At 35.7% G+C, this 11,665-nt stretch overlaps 1 protein-coding gene across 1 annotated transcript; it reads right to left on the bottom strand.

Annotated features, from left to right (window-relative positions):
• Nucleotides 1-3,649: 3,649 nt before the first annotated feature.
• LOC145632012 (uncharacterized) lies at nt 3,650-4,918 on the bottom strand. Its single transcript, XM_081684261.1, has 2 exons — nt 3,952-4,918; nt 3,650-3,780 (listed from the first exon to the last, which is right to left on the bottom strand). The coding sequence occupies exons 1-2, from the start codon at nt 4,916-4,918 to the stop codon at nt 3,650-3,652; spliced, it is 1,098 nt and encodes a 365-aa protein (XP_081540387.1).
• Between the last annotated feature and the right edge of the window lie 6,747 nt (nt 4,919-11,665).

Below are 11,665 nucleotides of genomic sequence, written 5' to 3'. Positions count from 1 at the left end.
AACACATGATAGAATAGAGTTAAAATCACTAGCACATAACCAAGCTCCAGAGATACTAGTCTACTGCCTAAGACCAGCCCATAGAAGAAGCCTATCCTGAACAGTATGTAACCCATACACAAAAGTAATGAAAATCAGAGTTTGCAGATCTTTTGTGGTGATAAAAAAATGAACTAACTGCTCTTGTGAAGAAAGAACAGTTAGATTGAAAAGATCAGCTTTCCAACCTATCCAAATTCTACCCCTTGGAGAATTATCATAGTTAGCAAACCAAGTCCAAGCAACCCCAAATTTCCTCTGAATCTTGACAAAATTATGCTTTTTTACTTTAGTTTCAATAAGGCAAAGAACATCACACTTCTGATTAGAAAGTAGCTTTCTAACAGCAGCCACCTTCCCAGGGTCATTAAGACCCCTAATGTTCCATGAGAGAACTATCATGACCCTAGAGGGGGATTCCCATCACCCCCGTTAGGTTCATTAGCATTATCTGCAATTTCAACACCATTAGTATCCAAAGTCAAAGGTTGATACACATTAGAACTAGAGACATGGAAATTGATCTGTCTGTTGGCTTTTTTCTTGGATTTCTTGCCAGGAATTTGCCAATCATCATTGCTCTAAGTATGAGGGGGCGATGTAACTTCCTTTACGGGAGCAGGAACCTTAGTAACCTCAACAGTCACCTTTGTAATCTTCTTAGGAACCCAGACTTTCTTAGCCTGAGTTTGAGTGGTCTTTGGATCACCTGTTTGCTTCTTTTTAATAGGTTGAGGCTTGGAACAGTCATGCCCAACCTTATCACATTTCTTACAAAAAGGAGGGGTCCACTCATAATGCACTGTGATCTCAATCAATTCACCAGCAGGACTCTCAACCCACATAGAGCTAGGTAGAGCCTTAGTAACATCAATTTTAACAAGAAACCTAGCAAACAAAACCCTTAGCTGCTTAGAGGTACACTCATAAGCACAGACTGGAACACCAAGTAGGCTACCAATTCTGCTTAGGGTTTCAGCTCCCCAGCAGTTTAGTGGCAAATTAGGAAGCTTAATCCATAGAGGGACAGTTCTCAATATTTCAGCATGGAAATCAAATTTGTCAAACCATGCTTTAACAATGGTTGGCTTACCAAAGAACATGTGAGGACCAGAACATAGAATATCATTCTTATCATCATTAGATTTAAGATTGATTATAGAATAACCCTCATAATGCCAGAATATGTCTGGTTTAGCAATGTTACTCCAATTATCAGCAATAAACTTATGAACTGCAGAAATAGTGGGAGAGTAACTAACAACATAAAAGATAAGAGCATTACCCCATTTTTTGTTGCCCTCACAAATATCAGCAGAGCTAAGCTTAGCAATCGATTTTCCATCTCTGATCTCAGGGGCAATGAAAGACAGAGAGGTCCCTTTTGCATTGAGCTTCCCTTTGAATAGATCCTTCCATTCTTCAGCAGGAGCTTCAGGAACTTGATTCAAGCCACCAGGAACCCCAGAAGCTTCAGGAATTGCAGTAGAAGGAACTATCGGGGTCTGATTTTACGTAGAAATCAATGGAACAGTAACCGCAGAAACCCTAGTTACTGTTCCATTGGTTCTAGCTTGAGATTTAGCAATCGAACTTCTATAAGACATTTCAAGCATTCTTACCTCACCTCTGGATATCATTCCACCAGATGGATGCACCAGATGTGGGGGAGGAGTGACCAGTTCATCTTCTTCAGCAATCGGTTCAGTTGAAGAGATTCCCGATTTTCTCAGATTATCCAGATTCTTATCAAGAGGGGCATGATTAGTGTTTTGCGGGAGTGGAGTTGAAGATTTCTTCTTTCGAGCCATGATGAAGAAGAATCAAGATGAAGATCCCGACCTAGCAAGCTCAAATCACCATGGAAATCGCTTAGAGAGAAAGTCAACAGAAAGTAAACGCTTGCAAAACTTCCTTCTTGTTGATTGATTCAAAAAAGCTTTGTTTTAATTTGTTTGACTTTTATTTGATTAAAAAAAACTTTTTTTGAATGTGTTTGACTTTCAAAAGCTTTGATTGAATGTGTTTGACTTTTATTTGATTCAATTAGCATCGTGGAATGCATTTGAATTTCATGAAATTCAAAAAGCTTTGGTTGAATGTGTTTAACTTTCATTAAATCCAAAAAGATTTGTTTGAATGTGTTTGTCTTTCATTTGATTCAATTAGCTTCGTTGAATGCATTTGACTCTCATTCGATTCAAAAAGATTTGTTTGAATGTGTTTGTCTTTCATTTGATTCAAACATCTTTGTTTGTATGTGTTTGACTTTTATTTGATTAGAAAAGCTTTTTTTGAATGTGTTTGACATTTATTTGATTCAAAAAGCTTTGTTTAAGTTTGAATATGTTTGCTTTCATTTGATTCTAAAAGCTTTATTTGAATGTGTTTGACATTCATTAGTTTTGATTAGCATTGTTTGAATGTGTTTGACTTTCATTTGATTCAATTACCTTTGTTTTAATGTGTTTGACTTTCCTTTGTTTTAAAGAGGTTTGTTTGAATGTGTTTGACTTTCATCTGATTTAATTAGCTTTGTTAGAATGTGTTAGACTTTCATTTGATTCAAAAGCTTCGGTTAAATGTGTTAGACTTTCATTTGATTCAAAAAGTGTTCTTTGAATGTGTTTGATTTTTATTTGATTCAAAAAGCTTTGTTTGAATGTGTTTGACTTTTATTAGCTTAAAAAAGGTTTGTTTGAATGTGTTTGACTTTCATTTGATTCAAAAAGCTTTGATTGTTTGTGTTTGACTTTCATTTGATTCAGTTAGATTCGTTGAATGCATTGGACTTTCATTCGATTCAAAAAGATTTGTTCGAATGTGTTTGTCTTTCATTTGATACAAAAATCGTTGTTTGATTGTGTTTGACTTTTATTTAATTCAATTATCTTCGTTTAATGCTTTAACTTTCATTTGATTAAAAAAGCATTGTTTAAAAGTGATTGACTTTCATTTGATTCTAAAGTTTTGTTTGAATGTGCTTTAATTTCATTTGATTCAGAAAGCTTTGTTTGAATGTGTTTGACTTTCAAATGATATAAAAACTTTGCTTGAATGTGTTTGACTTTCATTTAATTGAAAAATATTTGTTTGAATGTGTTTGACTTTCAATTGATTTAATTAGCTTCGTTGAATGCATTTGAATTTTTTTTGATTCAAAAAGCTTTGTTTGAATTTGTTTGACTTTCATTTGAATAAAAATCTTTGTTTGAATGTGTTTCACTTTCAAAATCTTTGATTGATTGTGTATGACTTTTATTTTATTCTTTTTTTTTGGTAAGTAAGCAATTATATTAACACAATAAAAACTGTACAACTGTACAAAACAAAGCTTGAAACAGGCACCACAAAACTACACAAGATCTAAAAAGCCCACACCACCCCCTAGAAGCCTAGAGAACCCTCAACCACCTATAGGCAGGGAGAAGAGGGCAAACCAGGCAACTCTTTTGAGAGCCACACTCATCCTGCTACCTTCTAGGATGGGCTAAGGAGGAGCAGAACCCAGGAAACAAAACACAAATAATTCCATACAAAAACCTATCAACACTAAAACACCACAAAAGAAACTAAACAACAGTTACATCATATGTCTGAGCTGAAACAATCATTTACAGTCTTCTGTTTTCCATCTAGCATCAATAAGCTGCTGAGCTCTTCCACTAGCTTCTCTTCTGATTGCCTTTACCAGCACCTCAGGGCGAATAACAGCATGCTGCCAGAACATATGATTTCTAGCTAGCCATATGTTGTAAATAGCAGCACTCAAAGTGGCAAGATAAAAGCTGCTCTGAATCTTGTTTTTCCCCAACTTCTCCCAGCACTTCCAGGCCTCACCAATACTATTATGTTGCAACCCAATGCCAAGCCAATTGCACACACCAATCAATCATCTCTTACTGTACTTACAAGTGAAAAACAAATGGGCAACAGTTTCAGCCTCATCACCACAAAGAAGGCACAGATCATCAGAACAGACCCCGAACCTTGCAAGCTTGTCCCTAGTTTTGAGCCTCCCCAACATTGCCAGCCAAATTATAAAACAATGTTTCGGAACATTAAACTTGTTCCAAACCCATTTGCTCCAGGGAACCTTATCCATATTTCCCTGCAACCACTTATAACAATCAGCAATTTCGTATTGTTTGCTGAGCCACATATTACTAGTAAACCCTTCTTTTAGCTCCTCCTTGACCTTACACATCAATTTCCACCCCCACCCAGCAGTTCTCTTAAAAGTATAATGCCACCAATCTTGCCCTTTAAGGTAAACTGAATGCACCCATTTTACCCACAAGGACTTAGTATTCTTAGCAATCTTCCAAACATAGCAGCCAATAGCTACCCTGTTCCACAGCAAACAATTTCTAACTCCCAGACCACCAGCATTTTTAGGTCTGCAAACCCAATCCCAGGCCAGGGGAGGAGCTCTACTCAGAACAGCCTTCCCATCCCATAAGAAAGCTCTGCAAAGTTGTACAATTCTGAGCATCACAGTCTTAGGAAGCAGCAAACATTGAGCCCAATAAGTGTGCAAGCTCATAAGAACAGCATTAACCAGAACTGCTCTAGCAACATAAGACAAATTCCTACTACTCCAGCATTGAATCTTATTAAGCATTTTGTCTACTATGGCATCATAGTCAGTAACTCTCAGATAATTGTCATTCAAAGGAATTCCAAGATATTTAAAAGGCATATTACCAACCACAAACCCAGACAGATGCAAAATGGCATCTTTGCTCTGATCCTGCACATTCCCAAAATACACAGCTGTCTTCTCAGTGTTTACCTGTAAACCAGATCTTTTTTCAAAAGACTTTAGAGCTCTAAGCAGAAGTTTAACAGACTCCACATTCCCATGAGAGAAAAGCATCAGAACATCAGCAAATATAAGGTGGTTCAAGGCTAAGCTCTTACATCTCTAATGGTATTTAAAGGCCTCTTTATTCCTAATTTTCTTCAACATCCTAGTCAAATACTCCACGACCAGCACAAATAATAAGGGAGACATAAGATCACCTTGTCTGATCCCCTTTTTCCCAGCAAAGAAACCATGCAGACCCCCATTAATCATCAAGGAGAAAGAAGGAGTGCTGACACACTCCATAATCCAACCAGTAAACTTTATAGGAAACCCCAAAGCCTCAAGCATATTTTCTATAAATTTCCAACTTATAGAATCATAAGCTTTCCTCAAATCTACCTTAACTGTGCATCTAGGGGGCATTCTCTTATTACTATAGCTCTTAAGCATATCTTGGCAAACCAAGATATTATCCAATATGGATCTTCCAGCAACAAAGGCACCTTGACAAACATCAACTAAACCAGGAAGCACTTCCTTAAGCCTAACACATATGAGCTTAGAAATGATCTTGTAAACAACATTACAACAAGCAATTGGCCTAAATTGAGTTACCTTATTAGCATTTTCAACTTTAGGCACCAGGGTCAAAGTAGTAGCATTAACTTGTTTCAGCAACTTACCCTCAGCAAAAAAATTCAGCACAGCTTTAGTGACAGCTTGACCAGTAATATCCCAAGTGATCTTGAAGAATTTGCTTGAAAAACCATCAGGGCCTGGGGCTTTATCATCATCAATACTCTAGAGGGCCTCTTTCACATCTTTCTCACTAAAGTTCCTGCATAATCCGTCTGCCTGCTCTATACTCAAACAGTTCCCTTCCTGAATAACACTACCATGAATCTCACCAGTAGCAGTAGCACTACTACCTAGTAGTGATTTATAGTAGTCCAAAAAAGCCTCACAGACTTTCCTAGGCTCATCCAAAACAGAACCATCATCACAAACAATAGAATACACACTGTTCTGAATTCTTCTTTTCCTCATAATTGCATGGAAAGAAGCAGAGTTCATGTCACCATCTTTTAACCAATGAACCTTGGCTTTCTGCTTCAAGAAATTATATCTAGCAGTATGAGCCTGATTATACTCCTCCCTTGTTGTCTTCTCGTGCAGGATTAGATCTTCATTTCTAGGATCACTCTGCAATTGAGACTGAATATCTAACAGTTTCTTCTTAGCAACAACATCAGCTGTCTCAACACAAGTAAATCTAGTCAAGTTAATACCCTTAAGTTTCTTTTTAGATTCAGTTAACTTCCTAACTAGCTGAAACATATCAGTTCCCTGAATCCCAGTGGCCCAAGCTTCCTTTACAGCATCTAAGAAACCAGGAGCATTAATCAACATATTAAAAAATCAGAAAGGTTTCTTCAATTGCATACCACCATCAAACAACTGAAAAACACATGGACAATGATCCATAAGACCCTCAGGAAAGAAAGTAGCTTGCAGATTAAGAAACTCATCCAAGCAAGCATTATTCACCAGAACTCTATCAATTCTAGTGCTCACTCTATCAGTCCCATCTTGTTTATTATTCCAAGTATAAAACATACCACCAGTTTGCCAATCAAACAGCTTAGCATCACTCAAGCACTGTCTAAATGGTTCAACTTCACCAAGAGTTACAGTAGAACTAACCCTATCATTAAGGTTAAGGACATTATTGAAATCCCCACCAATAAGCCAGGGGCCTTGGACAATCCCAGCAAGCATCCTTAACTGATCCCAAAGCTCACCTCTTTGCACAGCTTCATTTAAACCATACACAAAGGTTACCTCAAACTGAAAAACTAGTAGCCTTGTGAACTACTCTACAATGAACCAACTGCATCTCCACCTTAACCACCATCACCTCAAAAATTTGGGACAACCAAATCACCCAAATTCTCTCATTTTTATGCTTATTGTAATTGGGGCAAACAGACCAATCACCACCAACTCTATCAAACACCCTACCAAAATTCTTATCCTTCACCCTGGTCTCAAGAAGCCAAAACATACCTATATTATGTTGTCTTATGAACCACAACACATCACACAACTTGCTAGGCATATTTAGGCCCTTAACATTCCAAAAACCCACACTATTCATTAAACAATTCAGGGCATTCCCCTTCCTCCAAAACCCTAAATCTATTGCCACTACCCCCAACCAAAATAACACCTGATCTTAACAGTGTAGGAAGTTCAGACATTGAATCTTGTCCACCAGCATTAGTCATATCATCTATCATGCTCCCCCTCATATCATTAGCTTGCTGCTGAGAGGAACTAGTCTTCTGAACTGGTCTCCACATTTTCTTAGGTGGCTGCCTATTCTGCTTCCTGGCTTTCACTGCATGATTAGGATAATGAGCATCCTCATGTCCCATACCATGACAAACCTTGCATACTATAGGCTTCCACTCATACTCCACCTTATGAATAATTCAGACACCCTTTTCATCAAGGAATGTAATATTATCTTGAAATGAAGCATCAATCTCAACCTCAACCATCACACGAGCATAATTCAATTTCTCCTTAGAGGCAGCAGCTCTATTAGTCTTAATAGGGTCACCAATTAGAGAGGCAATCTTCATCAAAGCATTCAGGCCCCAAAATTTAAGTTCAAGCCCCACAAGTCTGACTCATACATGTACCTTAGTAACTGTTTCCTTAGCCAAATCCAACTCAGGCTCCCAAGCTTTCATGATAAAAGGCATTCTATCAAACAAAATGGGTCCAGCATTCAGAACTGTGTCTCTGTTCTTAACAGTTCTAAATCGAACCAGAAACACCCCATTATCCATCAAAGAGATCTTATCTATCCCATATTTGCCCCAAACCCTTTTATAAACCCATTAATCACATTCAATGGAGGTTTAGCACAAACAATGTAGCAAACAATCGCTGACTTCCAGAAATCAACTTCTAGTTTCACATCTTCCAGAGTAAGTTGCACCAAACAACTAGCATCCTGCCTATCATCAACTTTTCCACCCCCAGAGAGGTCTAACCCCTCATCCCTAGTACCCTCAAACAGAGAATCCCGCCAATTCAATCGAACAGGAGGAGATTGAAAAACAGAGGATTGCAAATCGGGGGTCTCAGAAATTGGGGGAGACAAATTGGGAGTGGGATTGTTATGCTCAATCATCAAAATAGGAGTTTGATTATCAAATTTAAGAACACTATCACAACAAGCATCAGTTCGAAGCTCAGCATCAATGGCGGAAGTAGAGTTATGAATTACCTGTAACAACGCATTGAAGTCTTCTTGATGTGCTCCTTTCTCCTCCTCAGTAATCTCAATCTCTGGAATAACATTCTCCATTACATCATTAAGCAAGCTCTCAACTGAGACATCTTTAGAAGCAATACTCTGTTCCTTCTTCTTCGTAAAATTCCTTGTTCTGGGTCCTGAATTCTGCCTTGCCTTCTGCTTTTTCTTCGATTTAGACCCTGAACTCTTGCTTCCCTTACCCTTCTTCCTCTTTGCCATTGAAATCTAGCTTAAAATCGATGCTCAAAATTATGGGTTTCAATCGATTTTCAACTTTCTCTCTCTAGTTCTTGAGACTTTCTCTCTCTAGTTCTTAACTTTGACTATAATTTTGACTTTTATTTTATTCAATTAGCATTTTTGAATGCATTTGAATTTCATTCGATTAAAAAACCTTTGGTTGAATGTATTTAACTTTCATTAGATCCAAAAAGCTTTGTTTGAATGTGTTTATCTTTCATTTGATGCAATTAACTTCGTTGAATGCATTTGACTCTTATTTGATTGAAAAAGCTTTGTTTGAATGTCTTTGACTTTCATTTGATACCAAAAGCTTTATTTAAATGTGTTTGACTGTTATTTGAATCAATTAGCTTCGTCTAATGCATTTGTCTTTCATTCGATTCAAAAAGCTTTGGTTGAATGTGTTTAACTTTCATTTGATTCAATTAGCTTCGTTGAACTCATTTGACTTTCATTGGATTCAAAAAGCTTTGTTTGAATGTGTTTGGATTTCATTTGATTCAAAAAACTTTATATGAATGTGTTTGACTTTTATTTGATTCAAAAAGTGTTATTTGAATGTCTTTGACTTTTATTTGATTCAATAAGCTTTGTTTGAATGTGTTTTTTAATTTAATTAAAAAAGCTTTGTTAAAATGTGTTTGACTTTCATTTGATTAAAAAAGCCTTGTTTGAATATGTTTGACTTTCATTTAATTCAAAAAGTTTCATTTGAATGTGGTTGACATTCATTTGCTTCAATTAGCTTCGTTGAATGCATTTGACTTTCAATCGATTCAAAAAGCTTTGTTTGAATGCGTGTTTGAATTTCATTTGATTAAAACATCTTTGATTGTATGTGTTTTACTTTATTTTTATTTCAAAAGCTTTTTTAGAATGTGTTTGACTTTCATATGATTCAAAATTTTTTTGTTTGAATGTGTTTCACTTTCATTTGATTTAATTAGCTTCGTTAAATGCATTTGACTTTTATTTGATTTTAAAAGCTTTGTTTGAATTTGTTTGACTTTCATTCGATTCAAAAAAACTTTGTTTGAATGTGTTTGACTTTCATTTGACTCAAAAAGCTTTGTTTGAATGTGTTTGACTTTAAATTGATTCAATTAGCTTCGTTGAATGTATTTGACTTTCATTCGATTCAAAAAATCATTGGTTGAATGTGTTTAACTTTCATTTAATCCAAAAATTTATGTTTGAATGTGTTTGAATTTCATTTAATTCAATTAACTTTGTTGAATGCATTAGAATTTCATTCGATTCAAAAAGCTTTGTTTGAATGTGTTTGACTTTGATTTGATTTAAAAACCATTGTCTGAATGTGTCTGAATTTTATTGTATATAAAAAGTCTTTTTTTAATGTTTTCGACTTTCATTAGATTCAAAAAGCTTTGTTTGAATGTGTTTGACTTTCATTTTATTTAATTAGTTTCGTTGATTACATTTTACTTTCATTCGATTCTAAAAGCTTTGTTTGAATATGTTTGACTTTCATTAGATTGTAAAAGCTTTGTTTGATTGTGTTTGACTTTCATTATATTCGATTAGTTTTGTTTGAATGTGTTTGACTTTCCTTTTATTCTATTACCTTTGTTTGAATGTGTTTGACTTTCCTTTGACTAAAAAAGATTTGTTTGAATGTGTTTGACTTTCATTTGATTAAATTAGCTCTGTTTGAATGTGTTAGACTTTCATTTGATTCAAAAAGCTCTGGTTGAATGTGTTAGACTTTCATTTGATTTAAAAAGCGTTCTTTGAATTTGTTTGACTTATTTGATTCAAAAAGCTTTTTTTTGACTTTTAAATGTTCAAATAGCATTGTTTGAATGTGTTTGACTTTCATTTGCTTAAAAAAGGTTTGTTTTAATGTGTTTGACTTTCTTTTAATTCAAAAAGCTTTGTTTGTATATGTTTGACATTCATTTGATTCAGTTAGCTTCGTTTAATGCATTTGACTTTCATTCGACTCAAAAAGCTTAGTTTGAATGTGTTTGTATTTCATTTGATTCAAAAATCGTTGTTTAATTCTCTTTGACTTGTATTTAATTCAATTAGCTTCATTGAATGCTTTTAATTTTAATTCGATTCAAAAAGCATTGTTTAAATGTGATTGACTTTCATTTCATTGCAAAAGTTTTATTTGAATGTGCTTTAGTTTCATTTGATTCAAAAAGATTTGTTTGAATGTGTTTTACTTTTAATTTATTCAAAAAGCTTTGTTTGAATGTGTTCGACTTTCAATTGATTTAAAAAGCTTTTTTTGGTAAGTAAGCAAGTATATTACTAAAAAAAAACTGTACAAATGTACAAAATTTACAAGCCTGAACTAGCTAGCCAACTCCAAAACTACACAAGACCTAAAACAAAGGCCACCCCCACCTCAAGCTTTAAACTCCTCAGTTGCCATCTTCTAGGAAGGGTTCAACTGAAGGAGAGTAAAGCAAAACTTGATCAGAAGCAGTCTGCTGCCTTCTAGGAAGGACACAGACCACAACTGAAAAGGAATAATACAAAAAACAACAAAACAATAAACACATAGCAACAATCAAAACAAAAACTAGTTTGGGATGCTGCTGCACAGCTCCTGAATCCACTTGCACTGCAATCTACTCCACTTCTTGTTTATAAGCTGCTCGACTCTATCAATGCTCACCCTACCAATAGCCTTACAAAGTTTTGAAGGGTGAATAACAGCTTTCTGCCAGAAAGAAGTATTCCTAGCAAACCAAATATGATAGACAACACATGCCAGAACCACCTTCTGCTGCACCTTATCTTTCACTGCTTTGAGCCAATTTTTCCAAACCTCATTAATGTAGAAATTCTAAATTGGAATATGGAGCCAATGAGAAATTCTCAGCACACACTCTTGACTATATCTGCAATTAAAGAACAGATGTTGTCTGTCCTCAATTCTAGCACCACACAGCAAACAACTATCTTCAGCACAGGCATCATATTTCCAGAGCTTCTCCCTTGTTCCTAGTCTATCATTCATAGCAAGCCATAGTATAAACGAATGCTTGGGAATATTGAACTTATTCCATACCCATTTACACCAATCCACCTTTGTTCCTGCTCCCTGCAGTCACTTATAGCACTCAGAGATTCTATAAGTACCACTCAACACACTGTTTTGCTCAAAACCTTCTTTTAACTGGTCTTTGACTTCACACAATCTCCTCCAAGCCCAACCTGCAGATCTCTTAGGACTATAAGTCCACCAGTCTTTTCCTTTAATGTAC

Source organism: Chenopodium album, chromosome 1 (assembly GCF_948465745.1).
Source record: "Chenopodium album chromosome 1, dcCheAlbu1.1, whole genome shotgun sequence".
Lineage (NCBI taxonomy): Eukaryota > Viridiplantae > Streptophyta > Magnoliopsida > Caryophyllales > Amaranthaceae > Chenopodium > Chenopodium album.
The sequence above is the reverse complement of the archived record's forward strand: the minus strand, read 5'-3'. Positions and strand labels throughout refer to the sequence as shown.